This window comes from Mytilus edulis, chromosome 2, assembly GCF_963676685.1.
Source record: "Mytilus edulis chromosome 2, xbMytEdul2.2, whole genome shotgun sequence".
Classification (NCBI taxonomy): domain Eukaryota; kingdom Metazoa; phylum Mollusca; class Bivalvia; order Mytilida; family Mytilidae; genus Mytilus; species Mytilus edulis.
This window is the reverse complement of record NC_092345.1, coordinates 66,691,052-66,717,866: the sequence shown is the minus strand read 5'-3', so window position 1 is coordinate 66,717,866 and position 26,815 is coordinate 66,691,052. Positions and strand designations below refer to the sequence as shown.

At 32.2% G+C, this 26,815-nt stretch overlaps 3 protein-coding genes across 3 annotated transcripts; 2 read left to right on the top strand and 1 right to left on the bottom strand.

Annotated features, from left to right (window-relative positions):
- The first annotated feature begins 8,977 nt into the window (after positions 1-8,977).
- On the top strand, positions 8,978-15,834 carry LOC139512717 (uncharacterized). The gene is made up of 3 exons (XM_071300581.1): positions 8,978-9,616; positions 9,885-9,975; positions 10,916-15,834. Exon 3 carries the CDS (start codon positions 11,752-11,754, stop codon positions 13,603-13,605), a length of 1,854 nt encoding a protein of 617 aa, XP_071156682.1. The 5' UTR covers positions 8,978-9,616; positions 9,885-9,975; positions 10,916-11,751; the 3' UTR covers positions 13,606-15,834.
- Positions 13,539-14,501, top strand: LOC139512718 (uncharacterized). Its single transcript, XM_071300583.1, has one exon. It carries the CDS (start codon positions 13,686-13,688, stop codon positions 14,499-14,501), a length of 816 nt encoding a protein of 271 aa, XP_071156684.1. The 5' UTR covers positions 13,539-13,685.
- A 429-nt stretch (positions 15,835-16,263) lies between the features above and the next one.
- LOC139512725 (homeobox protein Dlx1a-like) lies at positions 16,264-26,385 on the bottom strand. The gene is made up of 3 exons (XM_071300592.1): positions 25,589-26,385; positions 24,126-24,304; positions 16,264-17,574 (listed from the first exon to the last, which is right to left on the bottom strand). Exons 1-3 carry the CDS (start codon positions 25,896-25,898, stop codon positions 17,134-17,136), a joined length of 930 nt encoding a protein of 309 aa, XP_071156693.1. The 5' UTR covers positions 25,899-26,385; the 3' UTR covers positions 16,264-17,133.
- Positions 26,386-26,815: the final 430 nt, after the last annotated feature.

The window sequence follows — 26,815 nt, the reverse complement described above, 5'->3', positions numbered from 1 at the left end:
TCCAAAAAATACTCCCTTACCTAAATACATAAATGTGACCTCTAAAAAAACAACAGCTACAAAACAAAACAAAACAAACAGAAGCCTAAAAAACGAGTTTTTGCAAAATCCAGATTAATTTAAAGGCGATGGAAGGTTTTTAAACTCTGCTGCGGATGTAAGCAATAAGAATAAATATTGAACAGTTGAAAGCGTGAACCAATCTGATTAAAATACAGGTCACGTGTCCAAGCTCTGCTTCCCGGGTCCTGCTTACAAGGGTCTGACAACACTCCATTTTACTTTTGTTTTGAAAAAAGATTTATCAGGCAATGACATTTTTGTCTTAAAATTTTTGAAGTGTGTGTATAATTCCGACAAAACCAGAGATCACAAAAGGTCACTATAACGGAATGTTGAACGGAGCGTATTCAGATCCAGATAATTATCAATATAATAGGTAAACATCAAAAAGTCAAAATTCGTACTAGTTTTGACGTGAATTGATAGATGAAGATCTCAACATTCTAAACGTTTCGGTCCCTATTAAATTTTATCTATTTATAGCGGTTTTTTTTATAATTATTACGGACGACAGATGCCAAGTGATTAGAAAAGCTCATATGGTCCTTTTGGTTAGGTGAGCTACACAGACAATTACAAATGCCATAATTTACATTCTGGGGAGTATACTCTCAGCGCTATGCCAACAATATGGCTGAGCGGAAAGCATAATCACGATACCTCGGCTAGTTGGAATGGGGCAGTAAATTTGGTGTATCAGTTAGGGAATAGAACGTGTTATAATCGCTTCAAGTTAAAGACAGACATTGTGCGGTTTAAGGGGGTTCCAACCGCAGGTCTAAATCATTTATATAGGATTTCTCTATATTTTTCTATAAATGAACTTTATCTTATAGTTAATAGAAAAATAAAATAAAAAAGTGGGGTCACCGTTCATTTGCGCTCACAATCTGCCTTCGAAAGAAGCATACATTTTTGTAAAGGTGGTTTTTTTTTCTGTTGAAGTAATAGGAGAAATAAAGGTAATATCGAAATAAAAAAAGAAATTTATTACAGAAATCGCTAAAATTTTACAATAATTTAGTTTAAGTACAGCTTATATGGAAATTATATTAAAAAAGTTATGTCACCGATGATTTGGAAAAGATATTTCAATTTTAGAGCCAAAAAAATGGCATTTTTTCACCAAAGGGACATAATTTGGAACTTTTTCAATGATGTATACATTTTGAAAGTCATCTGGGGCCAACACGAATTAATTGTTTTGAGTGATTTTTGTACCATATGATAAAGTAACAACTACAAAAGGAAATAAATAAAATTTGTAATGAAAAACAAATGTTTGATTTTTTTCTGAAATTTTTATACCCTCGAGCCTCCTTAAATAGCGTTTTGAACGCTTTTCTTAACAGCGAAATCATGGTCACTATCGTGGTTAAGTTTTCTTTAAGGCTATAATCAAAACAGAAAATAAAATGTTCATATCATGAATAATGAATTATTGATAGAACATTTATATTAGGTCAATTAGAAAAATCAAAGCGATATAAGAAATTTTATGTTACTGAATATGTAATTTTCTGGAAGCCAAAAAAAGAAGTGGAATATAACATTCGTGTCCCTAGTCTTAGAGAGATATGAAGCTTTATTGGGTCATCAATTTCCATTTCACCCTCAGAGAAGGGAAATAAATCAATTTCCTATTTTTAGTAAGGATTTCGAATTTGAATAAAATAAATATGTGTTTTTGTATTTTTGGGATAGTTTTAATAAAACTTATATCAACAGGACATTCTTTTTATAATCTAAGACCAGAAAGAAACTTCAGACAATATCTCTGGGGAAAATAAATCCGTCCAACGTCATCTTCTTCAGCAATAGAATACTCACGTTACATTTCAGTAAATTGACTAAAAAACAAGCTGGCTCGATTTGCTAGTACAAAATGTATTCCATAAACATAAATGCAAGCACTTATATAGATGTGGAGAGTTGGACTAAAGCAAATATTTGTGAGGCAAACATTCTATCTAGTATACCTTACAGCTTATGCTATTTCATATTGCACGGATACTGCAATACAAGCAATACTGACTACACAGGACCATGACGTTCAAAGGAAACACAGACTGCATCTGCACTGGTTGTGTTGACTTTTTGACTTGACATGCTATTTAAGCAAACTTCTGTAATCAATATTGCTTATGACACAGATCACATAGAGACGTTTATGAAGAAACATTTTACAGAAGAAAATGCACTGATTCCAAAAGCAAAGCAGAAGATACTAAGGAGATATTCAAACTTATAAGACGAAGACAAACTGACCACGTCAAAATGACAATGCGGTATGGGCTTTGCTCATTGTTGAAGGCCGTACGGTGGCCTATAGTTATTAATTTCTGTGTCATTTTGGTTTGTTGTGGAGAGTTGTCTCATTGGCAATCATACCGCATCTCCTTTTTTATATAGTCAGCAATTCTAGATTCAATTTCGCCAATACTCTGATTTGTAAGAAGTAAGAATTAACAGGACCGTTATTCACCACAACTAATTTTACAGAGATTTCGACCGAGACAGAAAGATTAGTCAAAACCACATTTATAACGTTTCCCTAATGGGACAATTCCTTGCGTCTTGCTTGGAGGTAATAGCATCAATATTAATGAAACCACATCAATTCGGCACGAACAATAAAACTATAGGGGCGTGTCTATTACTCGTCTATCCAAATTTCTCAAAATATACAGATTTTTGACGGTTACATTGTCAATCAAAACCATCCTTCAGGCATTTTCCTTTCACAAAACTGACCCATAAAAACGCCTAAAATATTAACCCATCTATTCAAATCAAGATTACCCATCCGATCAGCCACAGCTATAAAACTTACATTTGAAGTTTGTGTGTTTTATTAAATACTTTTGTATAAAGAGGAAATATTTTGTGCGGCCCCTGTAGTTTTGTATGATGTAGCTATTTATCACTTGAGCGACTTTCCTTCGACACTGAATAGTGTAGCAAGTTAAACCAAACATGGAAAATCTTAATGAGTTTAAAATCCAAATGACTTTGCTTTAATGTATTACATTTTGATTTGATGTAATTTTGATTATTCATTCAGATGTGACTTACGGCAGTAAATAATTTGATCTTTAAATCATTTGCAAACTTAATGTAACTTAAAAATAGAATAAAGATAAACTTTCTATGAAGGTGCAAACACTGCCATCATAATTCGGTGACTATGTTGATCGCTTCTATCACATAGAATTTGGAATAAAGACTATAAGACACATCTAAGTCTTCTTTATAGCTTGACTTACATATAGAAAATGACTTTAGGTTCAGTTCAAATGTAACACGTACAAGCAAACTTTGCCTTAGATGAATTGGGTAATAATTTTGTTCATATAATAGGAGGTACTAACTTCATATTCCCTGTTTTACACAGCCCTGACTGTCCCGATGAAGGAAATTTAGAAAAGTGCTTTGGACACACGATATTTATAAAGTTGTTTTTTTATTTCTTATCTTCTGTCCTGTTTTTATTTCAAGTTTTAACATTGGTCAAGTTTTACTGTTAGTGCATTTATGGCACTGGTGATTATCGTTTTTACCGATCTCTTAGGGTTGGCTTAACAATTCGACATTTTGTGGTGCCTTACCACTCAAAACATTCTATTGACGATATTAGCAGGAAAAACACAACGGGAGTCGCGGACTAAACTGGACTCTTTCTCACCCGTCAAAACAAACCTGAGATCACTCTCAGTTTTCTTTGTTGGCGTTACGTTGATCTTATTTTAGCTCTATAAGTACTGTTATTTGATTGTTTGCTTTAATCAGGTAATGCTGCTGCTTTTTCGTTCTGTTCTTTGACTCAAGGTTTCAACTTTTGATTGTACCATGTACTGTAATTTAGCAGATATTTATCTTATAGCTATAGTATATAATAATACCTTATAATGAGGACAAAGTTATAGCAAAAAAGTTCGCTTAACTACTGTTTGATTTTAAATATCTTAAATGCACCGCTAGAATATCATGCAAGATCGTACACAAAAAAGCAACAACATTGATCTAAATATAACAAATGTCAACCTGAAAGAACAGGAGTTACACATGCACTCTATTAACTCATTTTCTTAAATTCATTTTTAACTGTTTATATTGGCTGCTGTATGTGGATTTTAACCAGCTTCACCTAATTCAATAAATGTATTATTAAAAGAGATGCCAGTTCTTACAAAACGCACTAAGCCGTTGTCTCTTTCTTTTTCAGAAGAGAGTGTCGCAATATTTGTATTATGAAGAAGAGATGACTTTTAAATAGCTTGGATATGCCCGCACAAGTGTGACTAAACTAAAGTAATCGGATCTGAATATTACAATTTTAAAATATCTCTTGAATTGTATTTAATTAACAATAATTGTTTTTAATAAAGAACTTGCTGCTTCAACTCAACCCCTGGCGGTAGTATCCTCTCAAATATAATAACTAATAACCCAATTATATATAATTAAGGACAAAATTCAATAACATTATACTGGAAGTACAGTCATAAATGGAAAACTTCACAAGTGATAAAAGTATCTGTTTTAGGAACTCCAAAGGGATAGAGCTATAAAAATGAAATATGCATATTCTTGAATAGTTTTATTTAAGAAAATAATGTTTTAAATATATTTATACATTTTCATATAATATCAAAGACAAAACAAGTCTTATAGAAAAGATAAAGTCATTTGATCTTTAAAAAGCTCCCAAGTTTCCATGTATTTATTAGTGTTTGGGTTTGAACGTTCCGAACTGCTGAATGTAAATCAAGAAAAGTGCGCTGACGCACAATTTTTTTTTTTAAATGTTATCTTTAATTAAAAGAAACTGGGTGACTGATGATGAGAATTAAACAACATCTTCTATTGAAAACATGTTATGCACGAACGTGCATTGCAACAAGTATGTTTCTTTATTCAGATGACTTATGAAAATCAGCAAAGAATACATTCGATTTCCCCTAATGTTGGCCTCAAGTTCTGTAAACGTTTCTGGCACTGAGATGGATGCAGAATGTCGTCTGCTTGAATGGCATTAAATGGTCCTTCATGGCAAATACGTAAAATCTAAGCACCATGAAAACAATTTAACATTGATCGAGAGATGATAATTCCTTAACAGGAAACGGCGGGTAATTTTACATTGCGTTCTAAAATAAATGTAACTTTGAACGGAACCATGATATTTAACTTGATTAATGGTGTCCCATTGTTTCTCGGCAAAAGATAAAAAAGCAATAATATAAACTGTAAATTATCAATGTGTAAATACCCATGAAAGTTAACAGGAAAAGAAAATGATTAACATTAAACAACTAAAAAATAGTTTTTAATCGCAAAACTATGATGTCGAGCTACACGCGAAAATGACAACACCGACATCAGATTTACAAGCGTAACACAAACTAAGCCACGTGTACACGGGAAAAGATAATCGTAACAGGTTTCATACGAATTCTATGAAGCACATTTCAGAGAAATAGTATTCCTTTTCCTGGCACATTTTTTTTTTATATTATTCGTTAAAAAAAACCAACGAAATGGTGCTCGTTGTTTGGTAAAAGAGCAAGACAAGTGCAGGCATTGGCTGATGAATATTACTATACACGAATGCTGACTAGTTCTATACTACCATTGGATAGATGAATTGGCTGGTATGTTTATGGTGATAAAATCCGCGAAGAACTAAGGTTTTACTCTCAAAATACAAGAACCTTTATAGCCTAACGATTGAAATGTGTTCCTGTATATTGGGTTAACAATATCTTCTCTAATGAAGTTAAATACAAAATAAGCAACCATTAAACAAATGAGATTTTCAGAGGGGAGCCAATGTCCCTGCTGATATACTCGACTTTTCTATTTCAAAGGGTTTTATATAACTCCCGTAAAATTTCTATCCCTACTGATTATCAAGTTCGTCTGCTGATGTAAAAAAATATTAAACAAATGTAATGTAACTCACAAAGAGAAATGCCAGTGTTAGTATGCTTACACTTACCAAATGAATTACATTTCCAAGGAGTATATATCCATTATAAATGATTCATGGAATCTGATTTTCAACCTCATCCATTGCCCTGTTAAGATATTAGCAGTCTTTTAAACCCTAAACAAAAAATATTATTTAAATACAAGGAGAGATGTCGGAAATCGAGCGCTTCATCGGCATTTGCATTTTCCCCGCACTGATTTTTGAGGAGGGAGGACAATATAAAAGTAACATAGATTTAGAGACTTACGTTTTAGATACCAAGCGGTTTTTCAGATTCACCCATTAAATGTTAGATTTTAGAAAGACAGCATGTATCCGTGTACACGTACCATTCATGTTTTTTTTTAACAAAAGTTGAGTTTATACATTTCGACATATGTTTTAATTTGTAGGTTTCAATTGTTATTTCTATGTTTCAGTTTTTCTTTATTATTGTTTTTCGTTGTTTGTTTGTTTGGTTTATTTGTGTTTGCTTTTGGTTTGCTTTTTTTTTATGTCGTTTTGTTGCTTTATTAATGGTTTTTTCTTTATTATTATTTAAATTTGATTATTTGTTTTTACTTTTGTTTTGATTGTTACGTTGTTTTATTTGCCTTTTGTTGTTTTGTTTTTAAGATTGGTTCTTGTTCTGTTCATTGTGTTTTGTTTTTAAGATTGGTTCTTGTTCTGTTCATTGTGTTTTGTTTTTAAGATTGGTTCTTGTTCTGTTCATTGTGTTTTGTTTTTAAGATTGGTTCTTGTTCTGTTCATTGTGTTTTGTTTGATGTTTAGAATTTCAATAGTTTCCTTTCCACTGAAGTACAGCAGATTTTTACTATGAAAAGATGTTTTATGCAAGGTTTAAGTGCTTTGACAAACCCAGTCTTTCAGTTGTTTATCTTCCCGTATAATCCAACTTGATGTGTTATTCACAAAATGTATAAAATCTTGGTATTTCAAAATGTATGTAACTTTGTTTATATTCAAGTTGCACGCTATTGAACTATTCAGTATTTATCACTATGTAGCGAAATACAAGGAGACGATTTAAGTCACTTTTTATCCTCGAGTTAAACAACTTCACATTTCACTAGCCAGAAGTCCAAAGAAATCGCTTATAGATAAACAAAAAATGTAGAAGAAATCAATGCTTAATTTGTCTATATGTATCAGTAAATGGAGAGAAGCAGAAAGTTATGATTAACTTCATAGTAAAAACCGTCAGCTTTCGTTATTGATAAGAACAACACGACGGGTGCCACTTGTGAAGCAGGAAGCAACCATTCTCGATAACATGAGTTCGACTCAGGTTTTAAGTGTTCGTTTTGCTCAATCTTTAGTTTTCAGTTTGGTGTTTTGTTGAATATAATCTTTTGTCGTTTTATTTTAAGTCATGGTTAGGTGTATTTCTTCGACTCTTTGTTATTTACAATCTGATTAAAATATAGATCTTGTTCCGACGCTTTGCTTGTGAGCAAATGAAATGTCAATCAGATGGAGTTTTTATTGCTCGCTTTGTATCTTCTTTCTCTTAACATAAAAATGTCGTTTGTTTTTCTTACAAAATTATGCTATATTTCCATGTACATCAAACTTCCCCGCGTTTAATGGTATGTATGACATCTCATATGCACAAATCATGATATAATTAATCTTGGGTTCTAGGACATATCTTTGGGCATTGAAATACACTATTAATGAAGTTGTAAATATGAAAGATATCTGCATTGAAATAAAATGGTCGATACACGAGTTTAAGAACATATTTTATATTTTCAGTTTGCTTTTTTAAATACGAGTCTGTATTTTACCAATAAAAGTAGGAGCCAATGAGGAAGCAACACAACGACACAAAACCAAAGGAAACTGCAAGTCAAAATAGACAACACCGTACAAAATATTCAACTCTTAATCGTTTGGAGTGAAGTTGCTAAAAAAAAACCAAATGACCCCCACCGTCTTTTGAATCTTCCCTTTGCTTCCAGTCAAATGTCTCATTATTCACATTTTAGTATGGTTGTCTGATATTGTAGGTGTCTCTGTTCAATTCATTCGAAACCTTTTTTTTAAAAACTGTTGGCAATTTGATGTGAGTGTTTGTTTGAAGGAGAAAATGTATGGCGACCATTCAGATGTATATTTTAATTTTTAATTGCTGTCTCGTTCACCAAACAGATCTGATATTATTAAAATCCAAACATAGAGGTGTAACCGTTACTCTCTATCCTAATCATCTACCCCCTACTGGTGCCATTCAACCACAGTATATTGTTTTCTTTTTAAAGTTTCAAATAGTAAAGGCAAGTTATTATAATAACTTATTTTATGCAGATGACGGAAATCTTTAGTTTTATTCTAAGTTAATTTGCCTTTCCCTTTGGAGAGCCCCTGCCTATATTATGTGTGTCAGTATTTACACTACACGTCACAGTTTACACATCCTTGATAAGCAACACGATCGATATTTATGTAAACAAGATTTTATTTGGGATTTTATCAATTTTTATCAGTTATTTGGACATTTAGACAATTTATATAATTCTTATTATTGAAGAACTACCAGGTAATATTTGTAATTGCAGTCGTTTGCACTTATTATTGTTGTTCAGTTAAATGCAATATTAATCAAAGAAGCAGAGCGTCATCGCCATCTTGGAAATTTATTGTGTACGAACATTAATTTGCAATCGTATGCATATCAAACTCATTTGAAGATTTTGTTTCTTTCCGTTAATTGAATAAACAATATTTCTATTTATATGAACATTTTCTTATTCAACGTATATTGTTTACTTCCAATCTAATAATTTACGGCAATTATTAAGTCGTAACTTACAAACTTTGTTGGAAGTTGTTTTGCGGTGCACCTTCTTTGGAGGAAGATACGTTAAGGAGTTACAGTTATTTTTCGTCGTTCTAAATATTGACATTGTCAAAAGTGAAAATGGATATTCAGATTACGCCAGGTCCGAAAGTTTTAATATTAGGACACAGCTTTATTTCTCGTCTTACACAAGCATTAACATACGACCCGAAGTTATCACCGGACTTTAATTTAGCTCAATGCAGCGTGAGTTGTTATGGTATTAGTGGAGGTACAGTGGACAGACTAAAAAACAATGACGATTTAAATGCTCACATTCAGCAATTTCAGCCCTCGGTAATTATTTTACAGATAGGAGGAAACGATTTATGTGATCCAAGTTTGAAAGCAGAGACATTAGCATGTAACATTGTGGATTTGATGTCTGATTTTCAACTACACTACAGCTTTGTAAATAAGATCGTTGTATGTGAACTTTTTACGAGGACTCAACCTTGGTACATAACAGCAGAACAGTATGAGAACAAAAGAAGGATAGTGAATCAGATGTTACCCATCCTGGTAGATGACAAGAAACATTTTTGGAAACATTTACGGCTGATGAATAGCCCATTGCAAATCTTTGCTTCCGACGGTGTTCATTTGTCGGCATTGGGAATGCAAAAATATTATAGAAGTTTACGTCTGGCAATTTTGCATGCTATAGAGTCTTAGTGTAGAGTAGATGTTTCTCTTCATTTAATATGCTCGTTGAGGTTAGTTTTACTAATTCTGCATGAACAAAGAATACTGACAAATATGAAAGTGGTGAATGTTGTCTTACAAAATGTATTTATTGTACTTTCAAAACATTTTACATCCAGGTTAAATCGTGCATGTTATAACAACATATTGATTCATAACAGATGCATATTTTTGTTGAAATAACTGTTTATTCAAATCTGATTTTACAGAATGAATAATTATTATATGTATTCTTTCCTGATTTTAAATTTAATATTTATCTAGTTTCTATATTTTCAGTTTTTGAGAGTTTTTATACTACAGTACAAGTTTGTATATTGTTCGTAAATATTGTGAAGAAGCTGTCTCACCTTTGAATTTGTTACATCAGGTAATCATTACATTTTAATTATTTAAGCTTGAATGGACTCAACATTTAGTAAACAACTCTAATCATGACGATAGAATCAATAAATGTTATTTATAGACCATGTATTTGGTCATGACCTTGGTTTTGGTCAACAGCTGTTTTTCATAGACCATGTATTTGGTCAATAGTAATTGATTAAAGATTATTTATATTATTATAGACCATGTATTTGGTCGTGACCATGGGTTTGGTCAATACCTGTCTTTCATAGACCATGTATTTGGTCAATAGAAAATTGATTTTAGATCATGTATATTATTATAGACCATGTATTTGGTCGTGGCCATGGTTTTGGCTAATAACTATTATTTTTAGACCATGTATTTGGTCAAATGAAAATAGAGTTTAGATTATATATATTATTATAGACCATGTATTTGGTCGTGGCCATGGTTTTGGCTAATAACTGTTATTTTTAGACCATGTATTTGGTCAAATGAAAATTGAGTTTATATTCATGTATATTATTATAGACCATGTATTTGGTCGTGACCATGGTTTTGGTCAATACCTGTTTTTCACAGACCATGTATTTGGTCAATAGAAAATTGATTTTAGATCATGTATATTATTATAGACCATGTATTTGGTCGTGGCCATGGTTTTGGCTTATAACTATTATTTTTAGACCATGTATTTGGTCATGGCCATGGTTTTGGTCAATAGCTGTATTTATAGACCATGTATTTGGTCAAGTTGTTGTATATATATCATGGATATGGTCAAATGATTTTAATTATAGGCCATGGATTTGATCTAGCAATAGACCATATTAATTTGGTCAACGGAAATTGATGATTGATTGTTTCAATAAATCTTTATATAGACATATACTTTATTTACAATAAACTTGTATAAATGTGTAGCTTATTTATTTTGATAGTATCATGTATATTAACAGGATGCCTCCTAAAAGAAAGCCTAGTGAGAGGCAAGCCAAACGGCAAAAAAAGGACCAGACACAAGAGGATGCAATGACAGCTGCAATCTCAGCAGCTGTGACTGCCAAAGTTCTTGAAAACCTGAAGGAAAATGGCATATTGCCTCAACCCAGTCAGAAAAGACCCCACCCTGTTGAGATGGATGTCATCGAACAGGAAGAAACAACAGGTGAACCCACACACCACACACAAACTGCTAGCTTTTCAAGCGAAAACGTGTCTAATTTTGGCACCCGCAATAATCAAAACATAGTTCAAATACCTGCACAAAGCTTGGTTGCAGGTTTTGATGAGGTTCACCATGCCACAACTACATATAAACCAATAGGTAGACCTCTATATACTAAGATTAATTCTAAACTCCAAGAAAAAATTAAAAATAAGGAGTTTATTGATATGTCAGACATACTAGTTGACCACCATCCTGCCGAACTGGATTTCCATTTAGCTGTTCAGAACAACAGGGTGGGCCTGACATCAGGAAAGAAAAAGAGATATGTTAATATTGAAAGTTGGACCGATGCATTTAGCATTTTCTCTTCTGTAATTAGGAAGTTTAACCCCAATCACCCTACTTTATCAGAGGATTTAGCCATTTATATGGATTTGATTCGCCAAATTCAAAAGGATGGTGGCGACTGGTATTTTTATGATGTTAATTTTAGGCAATTAATGCAAAATGATGACACACTTTCTTGGAGTTACGTCGATCAAATTTTACATACAAGGTCCCTTAATAGATTTATTTCCAAAGCAAATAATACAAACACAATGAAAAGGACTCAAACAAGCAATAATGCAAAGCCCTTTCCAAACAGCGCCCCTCGTAGAACATGCAACAGGTTTAATGAGGGGCGAATTTGTGATGGAACTTGTGGATACTCCCATATCTGCAGTATCTGTTTCAAAGGTCATTCTAAGTCCAACTGCTACAAGAATAAAACAACAAACAGATCAAATGAGAATGGACCGTCCAGAAATTTTGAAAACACAGCTAACTTACAACGACCTACAGCTACTGCAACCAAACCTAAACAAATGTAAACTACCTACTCCTATTAAGACAAATAGATTGAAATTTCATTTGCAAGGTTATGACTCAGAAAAAACACTTTATCTTTTAAACGGTTTTAAAAATGGTTTTCGATTGGAACATAATGGACCTAGATCACAGTTTAATTGCTCTAACCTTAAATCAGCTAAAAGCAATCCTTTAATAGTACAAGAAAAAATTAACAAAGAAGTTAATTGTCAAAGAGTGATGGGCCCCTATTTAGAAAAACCTTTTTTAAATTTGAGGGTTTCACCATTAGGTCTTGTACCTAAAAAGTCTAAATCAGCTTGGCGATTAATTCATCACTTGTCGTATCCAGACAAAAAGTCTAATTCGGTAAATGCTGGTATTTCCGACGAATCAGCTGCAGTACATTATGCAGGCATACATGAAGCCATTAATGAAATCAAACAATTACGTAGCCACAAATATCAAGTTTTCTTATCCAAAACCGATGTTAGATCGGCATTTAGAATCCTTCCAGTAAATCCGTCAGATTATGAATTATTAGGTTTTAAATGGAATAATAAGTTCTACTATGATTGTTGTCTCCCAATGGGATGTCGGACCAGTTGTAAAATATTTGAAGAGTTCAGTACTGCGTTAGAATGGATAGCATTGACGAAATTAGGTATCACTTCAATGGTGCATATCTTGGATGATTTTCTGATCATTGAGAAATCGAAAGAAGATGCAATTTCCAAACTCAAGGCGTTCGTCAATTTATGTGAAGACTTGGGGGTACCCTTATCAGCAGAAAAGACTGAACTCCCTTCTCAAGTTATGGATTTTGTGGGAATAACATTGGACGTAATTAAACAAGAAGCTCGTTTGCCTCCGGATAAGATAACAAAATGTCGACATCTTCTGGAAAAGTTCTCACACATGAAACGTTGTACTTTAAAAGAACTGCAATCACTTATTGGAGTCTTGAATTTTGCTTGTTCCGTTATTCAACCAGGACGGGCATTTTTGAGAAGGATGATTAATTTAACTATGACTGTATCTGATGGTCAAAATCATGTTTATCTGAATCAGGAAACAAAAGATGACATAAGAATATGGCTACAGTTTTTAGATTCTTTTAATGGGAAATCAATGTTTTTAAATGAAAGTTTCATGTCCAGTAATACTTTGGAACTTCACACTGACGCTGCACAATCTAAAGGTTATGCAGGCATATACGGGTCAAAATGGTTTTATGGTCCATTCCCAGAAAACTGGAAAAACATCAATATAATGACCTTGGAGTTTTACCCTATAATCTTAGCAATTGAGTTATGGGGGACTTTGTGGAGAAATCACTCTATTCTGTTATTCACTGACAATGAGGCACTGGTTTCTGTAATCAATAAACAATCAACATCTGATGGTCCAGCAATGCAAATGGTTAGATACATGGTTTTCAGATGTTTGCAATTTAACATATTATTTAAAGCAAAGCATATACCTGGGAAGAAGAATATTTTTGCAGATTGCCTTTCTCGTTTACAGGTAGAACAGTTTTTGAGAATATCCCCAGCTGCTCAACCCAAACCGTGCTTAGTTCCACATCAATTCCAGCCACAGAACTTTTGGAGTACGTTACAATCTTAGCAAATGCAGCTCTAGCTCCATCAACTCGAGCTACTTACAGCCGCGCATGGAAAACTTTTGACTCTTTCTGTACAGAAATAATGAACCAAAGCCTTCAGCCACCACTTTCTGTAGCTACCATTTCATTGTTTATTGCCTACATGTTTAAAAAATCATATGCTCCTAGTACAATTTCAACATATCTATCCGCCATAGCCTATGTTCACAAAATGATGTCAATGCCTGACAACACTCAGTCGTTTTTAGTTGAGAAATTAGTTACAGGCACATATAGATTATCAAAAACATTTGATAGCCGTCTTCCAATCACAATTCCTATTTTAAACAAGTTGATACAAAGTATAACATTAGTTGTCAAGTGTACATATGATCAAGTTTTGTTCAAGGCAATTTTCTTATTTGCTTTTTCAACTTTCTCTAGAGTTGGAGAATTGGTGACGTCAAAAAATGCCCCAAATGATAATGTTCTGCTATTGCACGATGTTTCATTGTCTTATATCCAGGGCAAAGCAGCAGAAGTTCAGGTTTGCTTCCGAAGATTTAAGCATAATGTTAGAGGAATGCCAAAGACCATTTCGTTTTCACATGGTACCGCAATGGAATCAGCCGTCGTTGCCATGGTTGAGTACCTGAAAGTGAGACCTTATTCCGTTCCCACAGAACCATTGTTTTGTTCTGTTGATGCCACTCCATTACATCGTCCAGTCTTTGACAGAATATTACATAAATGCTTAGCATCTTGTGGTCTGGATAGTTCGCGATACAAAGGACACAGTTTCCGCATAGGAGCAGCAACTGATGCTGCCGAGAGAGGTTTATCCGATTCACAAATACGATCTATGGGACGTTGGAAGTCTAACGCATTTCAAAAATACATAAGATCTCATTTAAATTGATAGGCAATTTTGGTACCTGCTTGGGCCGGTACAATCATTTTTATAGGAATATATACATATTTTTCAACATCTTTACATTACTTGCTTGGGCTGGTAATTGGCAATCTATACGAATTTTATTTTTGATAAATCTCCAGTTAGTGTGTCATCATATAATAAAACATATCATTTTAATGCAATAGCAATTATAAAGTCAAAAGGTTTCAACGCATGAAGCTATGTATTCTAACAAAACTTAACTGCTTGGGCCGTTAAGTTTTTTAATGCTTATGCATGATATATTTATGCATACTTAACTATAATGCAAACTTTATCATTGATATATAGATGTTTGTGTGTGGCTCTTATATCTATTTAATTCTTACAATGACTTTGTCTGTTAACATTACGGTACTTGCTTGGGCCGGTATTGTAGTTATAGTTGTATGGTTAAATTAGAACTAATTATGATCAGGCATTAAGATCAAAGCTTTATTTTCTGCCAAGTGCTTGGCCTTTGTGGGGTAGGAAAGACTTATTTTATTGCATCTTTCCTGGTGGCTTAGTTGACCCCTTTTCTAGGCCAAGCTACTGTATTATGTAATATGTTATGTAATATGTTATTATTGTTTTTATGTATTTTCATTCATTATTATCGTTTTGTACAGATGTATATATATTGTGTATTTTGATATGAAAGAATTTTTTACGAATAAGTAAAAATTTTGCAATTTACTCTCTAGTTTCTCCATTCATTTATACATTGCCATTACGATACCAAAAAGAACTTTTCGTCGGTTTCTGACCCTTACATCTTATCAGATGATTTGTTACAGTTGTAGGAAGATAGCATAAAGGCAAGTTATTATAATAACTTATTTTATGCAGATGACGGAAATCTTTAGTTTTATTCTAAGTTAATTTGCCTTTCCCTTTGGAGAGCCCCTGCCTATATTATGTGTGTCAGTATTTACACTACACGTCACAGTTTACACATCCTTGATAAGCAACACGATCGATATTTATGTAAACAAGATTTTATTTGGGATTTTATCAATTTCCCTCCCTCCATCCCCCTTTTCAACTCCTTTTCTTTACTTAGAAATTTGATTGTTTTTGTTTTTGCTTCTTTTTTATACTAGGTGATTTGTTTTGGCTAACTATGAAATTTTTGGCTTGGCTTAGTTGACCCCTTTTCTAGGCCAAGCTACTGTATTATGTAATATGTTATGTAATATGTTATTATTGTTTTTATGTATTTTCATTCATTATTATCGTTTTGTACAGATGTATATATATTGTGTATTTTGATATGAAAGAATTTTTTACGAATAAGTAAAAATTTTGCAATTTACTCTCTAGTTTCTCCATTCATTTATACATTGCCATTACGATACCAAAAAGAACTTTTCGTCGGTTTCTGACCCTTACATCTTATCAGATGATTTGTTACAGTTGTAGGAAGATAGCATAAAAGGGCATTGTTTTGCATTTGACATGTCGTGACATTTTATAACTTACTAGGAACGGTATTTTTTTTCTCATTGTTGAATATCAAGAGGCTTACATATACTTTTTTGGTATTTTGTGAATAAGTGTCTCATTAGCAAGCATGCCAGATCTTCCTTTTTTAAAGTGACGCAACTGTAAATGTTTTTGGACTATATAGGTCGAATAAACCAGACTTATATAACAGAATCGGAACAACTGAAACCACGCCAAAACCAAAGGTTTATGTTATACATTCAGATTGAGTTTCAATATATTTTAAAAACGACAAAAATGGTATTTGCTCAATTTATTAACATCTTTACAGTTTTTTTAAATATTAAATGCATTTGATAATGCAATTTCTTTTATGATAAAAGAAAGCATTAAACATAAAATTTGGATTTCATTGACAATAAGAAAACATAAGGCTTAATAATGTAAAGGTAATCATATCTTTAAAACATAAAAAATAATAACTATCTTCATAGAAAATATTAAATATCAACAATAAATGCAAAATAAACAAAAGTACATTTACAAAAATCATGGATCGCTAAGAACTGAATTAAAAACGTTAAAAATCAACATTGAATTCACGTTTTACTTTTTTTATTTAAAAATAAAAGAGCTCCAAACAGCTGAGAATTCTTTTTTTTTAACTAGAGCTGAGAATTCTTACGATTTCTATATAATAAGAATTTCACCTTTTGGAATATTGTTTTTTGTAAGAAAGCGACCATGATATTGTATGTGTTATGGTTAGTTTATGTCAAAACAACATATACACAATAAAGAAATTATTGAGCGACTTCAATTTCCACCTATGAAATTGAATTGAATTGTTAGCGAGGTAATCTTATCCAATATATAAATACAACTGCACATTTATACAATTCATGGCAAGGAAAATTCAATGCCTTTTTTACTAAAGTAACCTACTGGCACATTCACATTTCAGCTAACCGTCCTTTGATTCGGGCCAGCTCGCGCTGTGTAGCTCGCGCTCTTTATCTTCTGAACACTGTCGAGACTAAGCAAGTGATAAATGTCCACATTTAATGTGTATCACAGGCACCGGTCGTCGACGACAACGTTCCAAATATGGCTAGCTCATTCGTCGTTACATAACATTAATAAATTAATAACATTTTAGAGACATTTTTTATGTTAAACATGATTGTTGATTCATTGGTGGCTGTGCGTACCACGAATGATAATGAGACATAGCTGCCATTCCTGGTCCCATGCTTGGCATAGATGACATCGACATTGTAGACATTGGCATATATGAGTTTGGTGCAGACGACTGGTGCGCACCTGAATTCATTTCCCATGTTGGCTGCGGACTGACAGATGATGATGGTGATGACATCATTGGATGTTGATTATTGTTATGCGATTGTCCGTTTTGTTGCGAGTTTGGCTGTACGTGAGGTGCTGGCGTATCGGAAGGATGCTGAGCGTCTGGTGAAGGTTGTCGAGTAGGATGGTTTGGTGACGTCACTGGTGTTTGTACATTGTTCCCAACTTGATTCGTTACTGGTCCAGTTTGCTTCATGATCTTCTTATACTTAGAACGTCTGTTTTGGAACCAGATTTTGACCTGAAAAGAACAATAAACATTTAAAATTTCGAACAAAATTTAATCATAAGTGACTTAAGAAGTAAACATATACCGTGAAAAAAGCCATTTCTTAGTCTTAATGATTCAAATTTCCTACTAATATACGAAACAATCACTGAACCTTCTCAAATTTCTAGTAGATTAATTTTCTATCGAGGTCAACAAGTTTAACTTTATAATTAATTATGCATCGTTTAAACGGCGTGCGATGCACCCAACCACCTCCAGTAAACAGTAACGTGTGACTAGCCACTGCCTATAGGGTCCATTAAATTTTCTTTGTATTTCATCCTTTACTGGACTATAATGTTACTGTTTACCCTCCTATAAATATTTGTATGTTTACGTAGCCATCTGTTGTTACTCGAGCAGAGAATATCTGATTCATGAACCTTCGGAATGCAAAAGGTCAAGATGTATTTTACCGTAGATGCAAGCTATGTTTTCTTTCATAGAAAAACCTGAATAAATGGTCCCTAACATAGAAAGCGATAATGTACTCCTAAACCAAAGCTTATTAGATAATATAATGAAATGTAAAATTAGACGATATTTATAATTAAATGGATAATTGCTATTTATTTCACCACTTTTTGAGCTTTTAATACGTATTCAAATCATTTCTAAATGAAAATTAAGTTTCACTTTTACCATTTAAAATATAACGTTCTCAAATTTTAAGTAATATTTGCAATTAACTAAAAAATCATAAAAAAAGACTATCCACTTTATATGCAGTGTTTGATTTGTGAGTCCATTGTACTAACATTATAAAAGACCATTGAAATACGACTGCTTTACGCAAATCAAAGGAGACCTCTTTACTAAACGATTTCTTAAGGACGTCGAACAAAACAGCTTTTTTCTAAGTTTGAGTGATTTTCTTTTATATCTGAAACAGTTTGAATTAGAAATAGGGTGGGCGTGGCGTGTCACTAGTTTTACAATTGCTTTAGACATTCTGCTTGAAGGAAGAGTTGTACATTTCAGTAGAGAAATAGACAATGATATAAAGTTTCAAATTTTCTCAGCGTTCTCATCTGCCCCCTAACTTATTAAGCAATTGAGAATTATTCATAAAAATGAGCATGCAGGCAGGCCATTTTCATACAAAGTGCTTTGGGATCAAGTTGTTTTTTCAGAATATTATCAAGCACGAAGAACAAATCATAAACACAAAATCTAAAAAAAAGTTGTATTTGATAGCATAAAAAGACAATTCTACTATCGGAAAACTTTACTAAGCCTTAAAATCATCCACTCAAAGTGCCCCAAAAGCAGAGACTTTCAAAAATCAACTAGTCGAAGTAAATTCTAACTGCCCTAACCACTCTTAATCAATGGGTTATCTGGTAAAGGAAAAGTAATAGTAAAAATTGATTTATTAAGATAAGACTTTCGTTATTCTACACTTAAGGATGTATATTTTATACATGTCAAAATGCAAAATGGAAAGACACAGAAATCGATGTTATCATGCTTAGTCGAGGGGTATATAGTCATAAGAACATTCCGGGTATTATGTCGTTGACTCGGTCCACAAGCACATAACAATAATGTCATCCAAAATCTGCGAATTTTGCTGAAGGGGAAAGTTTTAATGTCTTCTTAATCAACGACTTCGACAAAATTTATCTTCCCACAATCTGATATGAAACGAATTTCACTTCACAGGTAGATTTATATTTAAACTTTCACATCAAGTTGTAAATGACGGAAAAAAGCTTTAATTAAAAAATCAATCGAAGCTCAACGCCATAAAATGTAATAAAAGGAATATAATGTGTTAACTTTGATTTAAGAACTATCTGTTAAAATATATACAGCATATGTTTCTGTGTGTTATTTATTTCCATTTCGACAAAAATCATGCTAAGATATTGGAAACCGGAAATGCTTCCAAGGGAAATAAGTTCTACAAATAATTAATTAACTAATTTATTGTCCGCATATTTCCTTTAACTATATTTAATTAATTGTTAATCGTAAACAGCTTGATACTGTAATATAAATTCAATTAATAACTGTTATTTTTAATGTATTAATGTAACTGACAGTTTTGTGGAAGAGAATTTAATCAGCGGAATACTATTATTATGCAAGTCATTGGAGGAAACAATTATTATTCTTATGTGAATTTAATCATAATCGGGATTTAACAGCCAACTAAAACCCTATTCCGATACAAAAAAAGACAGCATTTGATGTGTAATTTTATTTTAATTTCAAAAACGTATTTTTACAACACATAAATCCTTTTGGAATGATTTTGATGTCTAGGTGGTCACATGTACAGTAAATTTTTGTTCCTGCTTCCCCTTTATAATTCTGTAGACCTTCAGATTTTATACTTGATATTTTCCTGAATACAAATGGTTGTTGATATTTATTAAAGTCTTTACAGATGGTCGTCCACGGTTTTACATCTGCTTGACGAGGCAGAATAGATGTATTGAACACATTTTACGATCGTCTTGTTGATTTTAAGCAGTTCATCGTTCAGCCATTAAAGTAAAGATTTAAACTAACAAGCTATTTAGGAACATAACAGATTAAACGGAGAATATGGGAAAGAGAGATTAGACCGATGATTTCTCCATTGTGCTCTCCCAGCTTGACACGGCAGACACTCGACTGACAAAACGTTGGGGTGGGAGGGGAGAAGTCATTTCCTGTGTGATGTGGGGACCGCCCCGTCGTCAGTTACGTTGAGGTCCCGACAGGGAAATTCATCAACCAAGTGAAATAATTAAAATCATAAATCATTATTGTGGATTTTCAATAGATTTTTTGTAATTCGAGATGAGAAACTTTTGTTTGTGTTTTCCTTTAATGTCATATGCCTTAAGTGTCAGATTTTTACCGAAATGAATTAACGCAATTTTTCATCAAGCTAATCTTTACTGCTCCGAAATGGAAACCAAACCATATGGAATACAGTTTCTTTTGACTGATATGATAAACAATTGCGAAAAAACCAAAGTTTATTGAATTTTGTTAATTTGCTATATTTCTAGCCTCACACAAAAACCTGACCAAATGGTAATCTTTTGACAAATATAGATTATTATCATAAAACGTCATTTCTTAACTAATGAAAATTAATACGTTTTCTTTACATCGACCATTTAACTAATTGTTTTAAAAAGAAAACAAAATAATTGACCTGTTAAAACTATGGCTTTTATCTTCTAATGTAACATTCAAATGTACAAGGTGGAACGATCTATTCGTAAATAATATTGTAGCAGTTGTTTTAAAGGGTACAAAAAGAAAAGGGAGAAAACGAGTATAACTCTGGTCTGGTCCCTGGGAAATAAATATGGGCTTCAACATTTCCACAAGTGGTAAAATAGTTTTTCCCCTAACAATTAAATCAATAATTCGGTATTTTATCCCGTTTTCAAATAAGCTTTTGCTTCTAAATAATTGAGAAAAAAAATATCCAGGTAAATTATATTAAGCTCACGTCTATCAGTATACTTCATACCACACATCTCCTTTTATTTATTTTTTGATAGTTAGAACATCAAAATAAAATGTGTGGTGTAAAACGAGAACCTAATACCTGACAAGTTATGGCCCTAGTACCTGAATAATAATCGACTAATTTCCGTACGTGAATTGTTTTCGTGAAATGATATACATTTTATACCCAGGAATTAAATTTCATACCTTTTCTTTCCTTTATATCATGATTTATATTAATGCACATTTTTCAAGTGTGAACATGGCCGTCTTCTGGCCTTAAAGGCCTATCTTGTTAAGCTAATATTTCACCCACAAAGATACCCCAAACACTTCTAGTTTGAATTGAATTCTTTAAAGATGTATCACATCTATATTATAGATTGTGTACTAAATTAAATAATGTGGGGCATTGCGGGTATATTATACCCGATCGCTTTCTGAATCAAAAGCATGATACATTTTCCCACACTTAAGTATGTAGTTACAATGAATAAGTTTTATAGTTTTATTTTCTCTTATACATTTTATATCTTTCCTCTAATCAATGGACCACAGGATGATTTGAATACATTTCAACTAGTAATAAAATATTTCGGTTTTTTCAGATGGTTGTGATTCATTCTTTAGCTCCAATGTTTTAAATGTTCATTATAAGGAATGTAATTTATATCAAAAAAATAATGCATATCTAGCGGTATCGTAGTCTTAAATAACGAAAGAGCCTTACAATAAGGTATTCTTTAAAAGGATCCCGGAAAACAATACGGAATGAGATTTTTTTTTTAATTTAGACTGATTGTTTTGTTTTTATATGTCTTTACAAATCTGTGATGTCTTCGCATGTTAGCAATTGGAATCCCCAACTGCATTCTAAATAGTTAACATCCTGCTTTATTTCCCTGTTGAGAGGTGTTTTATAACAAGATATTTTGATAATACCAATTAATTCATCGATATAAGGCAATATTAGCAATTCCTAATTCGTGTTCTTTGGACCATTGGGATTCATTGATTTGATAATGCTAATTGACCGCATACAATCAGATTTGGTCTTTTAACATAATGAAAAGGCTTATTTCAAGATTTTATTTCCCTGAAGAAGAAAAACGCCAAAGAAGGTGAAGAGGCAGAAACCGTTATTTGTCAAGAAACTATCTGAGGCAATCTGAATTGTGAATTATATGCTGATAAAACATTGCATTGAATCTGTTATCTGAATTATTTTTTTCGCAGAAACATGCTGATAAAAAATGCATTCAATTTTGAAAACCGATCAAAACAATTGAATACTAACGCAACATTTCCGTTAACAAGAGAACATTTCCAAAGTCGGAACCAATCAGGACTATTGTTCCGATTAACATTGTTTTAGTGTCAACCAATTTGGCATTCATGACAGGCCTTCGGCTAATTTCGTACCTTCTCTGAATACTTACAATAAGACAAGGATATTTAGCAATATAAACTTTGCCCGAGGAACCGTTAATCAAATAAAATATTATAAATTGAAAATCCCGAAGAAAGATTATGATCGCTCGTTTGTTTTTCATGTATTTTTTATCTTTTAATAATTGTAATCTTGTAATTACAGGTTGATAAACACCTATACGTATTGAAATTACATACTAATGGCCAGAGGCAACGATGGAAGATATGTCAACTAGATTTCTATTCCATGAGAAGTGAATTAATTGATATTCGGCAAATGACCTTTTAAATTTATACAGTTGTTTGAAATGACTTTGTTGCTTTTGATACAATCCTCAGTAAGGTCAACATTTTAAAATTTGACAATATAATAATGAAAGAGAATGAAAATTTAAGGTAGAATAAAATTGGAGTAAACAAAGTACATGCAGTGCTACTCCAGATATACAGATAAACTAGAACCGTATACATGTACAAACATATGGTCAAAAAGTTTGGGAAGGCAAACGGAAACCAGTTTTTTTAAACAAGAAACCAACACCGGACAGCCTTAACTATATCATAACTTTGCTTAGAAATTTGCAATCATTTGTAGTCCAAGTACAACTGCATTATGTAAAATCTTGAAAATGCTTTGTTAGATTTTCTGTTTGTTGATGTAAAAGAATAACAATTTTAGAAATTCTTATTCAAAAAGTAAAAAGTTTGCATGTTACACGTTGTAGTTACAACAATAACTATCATTTAATCGTCAGTGCTATCGTTTATTTTAAAACAATAACTACTTTATAATAAGCATTTTCTTTAAACACAACCGTGAATGTGATTTATTCAATTAGAGAAAATAATAGATAATTTCACTAAATTTCCTTATGATTAAAAAAATAACACCACTTTTCCATGAAATCAATATAAATATGTTCGAACAGATACTTTGTAACATGGAATAAGGAGAATTTGGCCTACGCTGCGTATTTTTCTTGTCAAATAAATAAGCCACTTTGTGTTTACAGCATCTTATCAAAGATTATTATGAAATTTTAAGCATCAGCGTGCTTGCTGATTGAGTATAATCATGTATTATTTTCTTTGGGTCTAAACTGATTATTTAGGGTAATTTCCCAGGTAAATGCTGTTCTTAGAACCCTAATTAAGATAATTTCATCCCTAAAATTGTTTAATTTCGGTAGAATTTAAGTAAATTGATGGCAAAACGCTGAATATATAAATTGGAGTTTGGAGAACAGCTCCAGTTGCAAATTTTGGGCCTGAAACTTATATAAAGTAAAAAAAGGTGCGCTAAAGTTACAGAAATATTATAGATTGAATTCGACTTTCAGACATGGAATTTATTCGGACAAATATTTTAAAGAAAACTCTTTGTGGGATTTTCTAACAATTTCCGTATAAGGTAAATGAAGAAATATTTTGAATTTACATTTTGATACAAAACATTTTCTTTTAACAATAAAATGAATAAAAATATTCTTCAAGCATTGAAACCTTTATTGTAAGCCAGATATTTTTTCGTCTTTTGTAAAGTTAATAATTAGCACTAGACTTTTTCAAAATCATTTCAAAACTTCAACTTTAATTTTGTTTGATAATATCACAAAAGCAGAAACACTAACCTGAGTTTGTGTTAGGCCGAGGGATGCTGCTAATTCTGCTCTCTCGGGTAATGCAAGGTACTGCGTTCTCTGGAATCTGCGGTTTAACTGTTGTAGCTGAAGACTGGAGTATATGGTCCGGGGTTTCCTCATCTTCTTACCTTTTCCATTAATACGAAGTTCCTCAATCTGAGACTTGTCTATAGACATAAAAAATAAATCTTCAGTTGCTATAAACAGAAATGTTTCTAAGATAAAATGAAGGAACAAACAATATCAAACAAAGTAAAAAGAAAATACAGTAAATTGATAAAAATATGAATATTACAAGATTTATTTTTACTAAAGTTTTGGGATATAAATATATTTACAAGGAAAAATTAACTTCAGAAAAATAATATTTCTACCTTTAGAAATTTGTAATATAAATGTTCAACTAAATCTTGCTTCTGGGAGTTTTTGTGCTGATTTTTGTTTTTATTTGTACAATGTGATATAAATATTGAAATTGTTAAAATTCTACACCTTGGATAGGATTTCAATTGAACAATATCTCCTTGAATCCATCTTTATTAAAATTTAAACACTCCATTTATAAATATAAAAAGTGTTTGCAATTAAAACATTATAATTAATATATTAATTTCAATGGGGTATGATACTATTTCTAAATTTTAAATACGCTTCGTCTTAAGTAGCAATAGTGAAATATTATTTGTGACAGTTTTCCATTTTACTCATTGTCCCGTGCCAAACAGGTAAAGGCACACACATTTTACAATGTTCATTTTTGTGATATATTAACACTGCATTTCAATATATAGTGTCAATTTAACAAATGCACTCATTTTCGCCCTTTTAAGCTATTCTTTGCCATTTTTAAAACATGTTTATTTAAAAAATAAATGAAATAAATGATTTATTTTCCGTCATTCAATATCATAGAAAAGAAAAATATTGCAATGATGTTCCTTAAAAAATAAAGTTGCGACATCAAACATACTTTAAGATTCTTGTTTATCGCTTAAAATCTTTACGTTTGATGGCGTTTAATTACTTTGAAAATTTTATTTAAATCGGAAAATCTAAAGGTTTGATTTCTCAATTTTCGTCGAGAAAATACTATTACCAAACCCTTTGCTAGGACTTTTTTTTAATGTTGTGATCATTGGTCGTGAAAAAGTTGTATTCATTAGAAACTTCCGACATGTTCGTTTCTTTTGTTTAAACTCATGGTTAAAAGATCAACAACGTTCTTTTGAGATGTGATCATGTTTTAAGGAGAGACCGTTTTATAAACACAACCTTGAAATAAACAAGAGAAACATACATGTCAAAAATACAACACTGTTCTTTTACTATGACCGCTATAAGGTGGGCGTAAAGTGGCATAGCCGATTCGTCATGTATACAATTGATTTCATACAATCATTTTATGCATTGAGAAAAAAATATTGTAGAATAAAAACATAAGTTTTACTTACCATCTCTTGGAGGTGAAGGACTTTGGTGGTAATGTGGCATTGGAAACGGATGACCTGCAGGTGGCTGATACCCAGAGGGTGACATAGAGTTCATATGAAATGGATATCCAAGTGATCGTGCATGCTGAGGATTAGAGAATATACTGTCTCCATGTTGTCCCGAATGTGGATGTCCTTGGTACAGAGAACGGTTAGGGTATGCCGGGTGAGTCATTCCATGGGGCATACCCTGCTGTTGTTGTAGATCCATGAATGCTGACTTGCCACCCATTTCCTGGTCGAGACCCTCAGGTCCACCAACATTCAACATCTTATAATCGTTATATTGGTGAATATCCAGATTTCAGGATATGATACACAACTTTAAAATTTTGTTGATGGTTGTTCAATGTTCGTGATCGAAATTCGATTTCAAGTTGTCAAAATGAGCTTGGCATCAATAACAAAGTTCGGTACACAGTAATGTTGACTGTAGTTATTAAGGGTAATTTTAGATAAATAGTCCTATACCCGGTGATCAACTACTCTCATTCTCTATGCAAGAGCGCTATTAAATGTTATTACTTTCAGAATAAACCTTGTATTTAAATCTGTGAACACGACCCAAAACTTATTTAGTCTATTCATCAGCTATAGTTAACTCCGCCTATTTATGTTAATGTTGAATATGATTGGTCCGTTCCGTCTGAGTTGACATTTATACACGAGTCAGCCGAGTAATTTAGAAGTAATAGTACTCTAATAAAGAAAGTCAGAAAAACTCATGGTTTAAACAAACAAAAATCAACGTTAATTAAATTTGAAAGCAGTGTTAAATACACATGTTATTTTACACAATGGTTACACTTGAGTGGCTTTACTTCACGGGTAGATAGCTAATCAAATCAATGAAAAGGTAAAAAGTATTTTTGATTTAGAATTTAATTAACATCCATTGTTTTGTCTTTAAGCAAATTCATTGCAAGAATAAAAAATTACAAAGACATTTTTTGTTGAAAATTCTCAGCGTGGATTTTCGTACCATATATTTAAATAATTGTCTAAAAACTTTGCTACCAGGCGCAGACACCTTTCACAATATTTAGGCGCCAATACCTGACCAAACTTTCTTTATATTTTTTTCCTGTGATTTTTTTTTCTCGGTTTCATTTAAAAGTTTTTATTTGCCGCTTATAATAACGTGGGAAAACGAAATGATACAAAAATAATAGTAATAGTTTATATCTT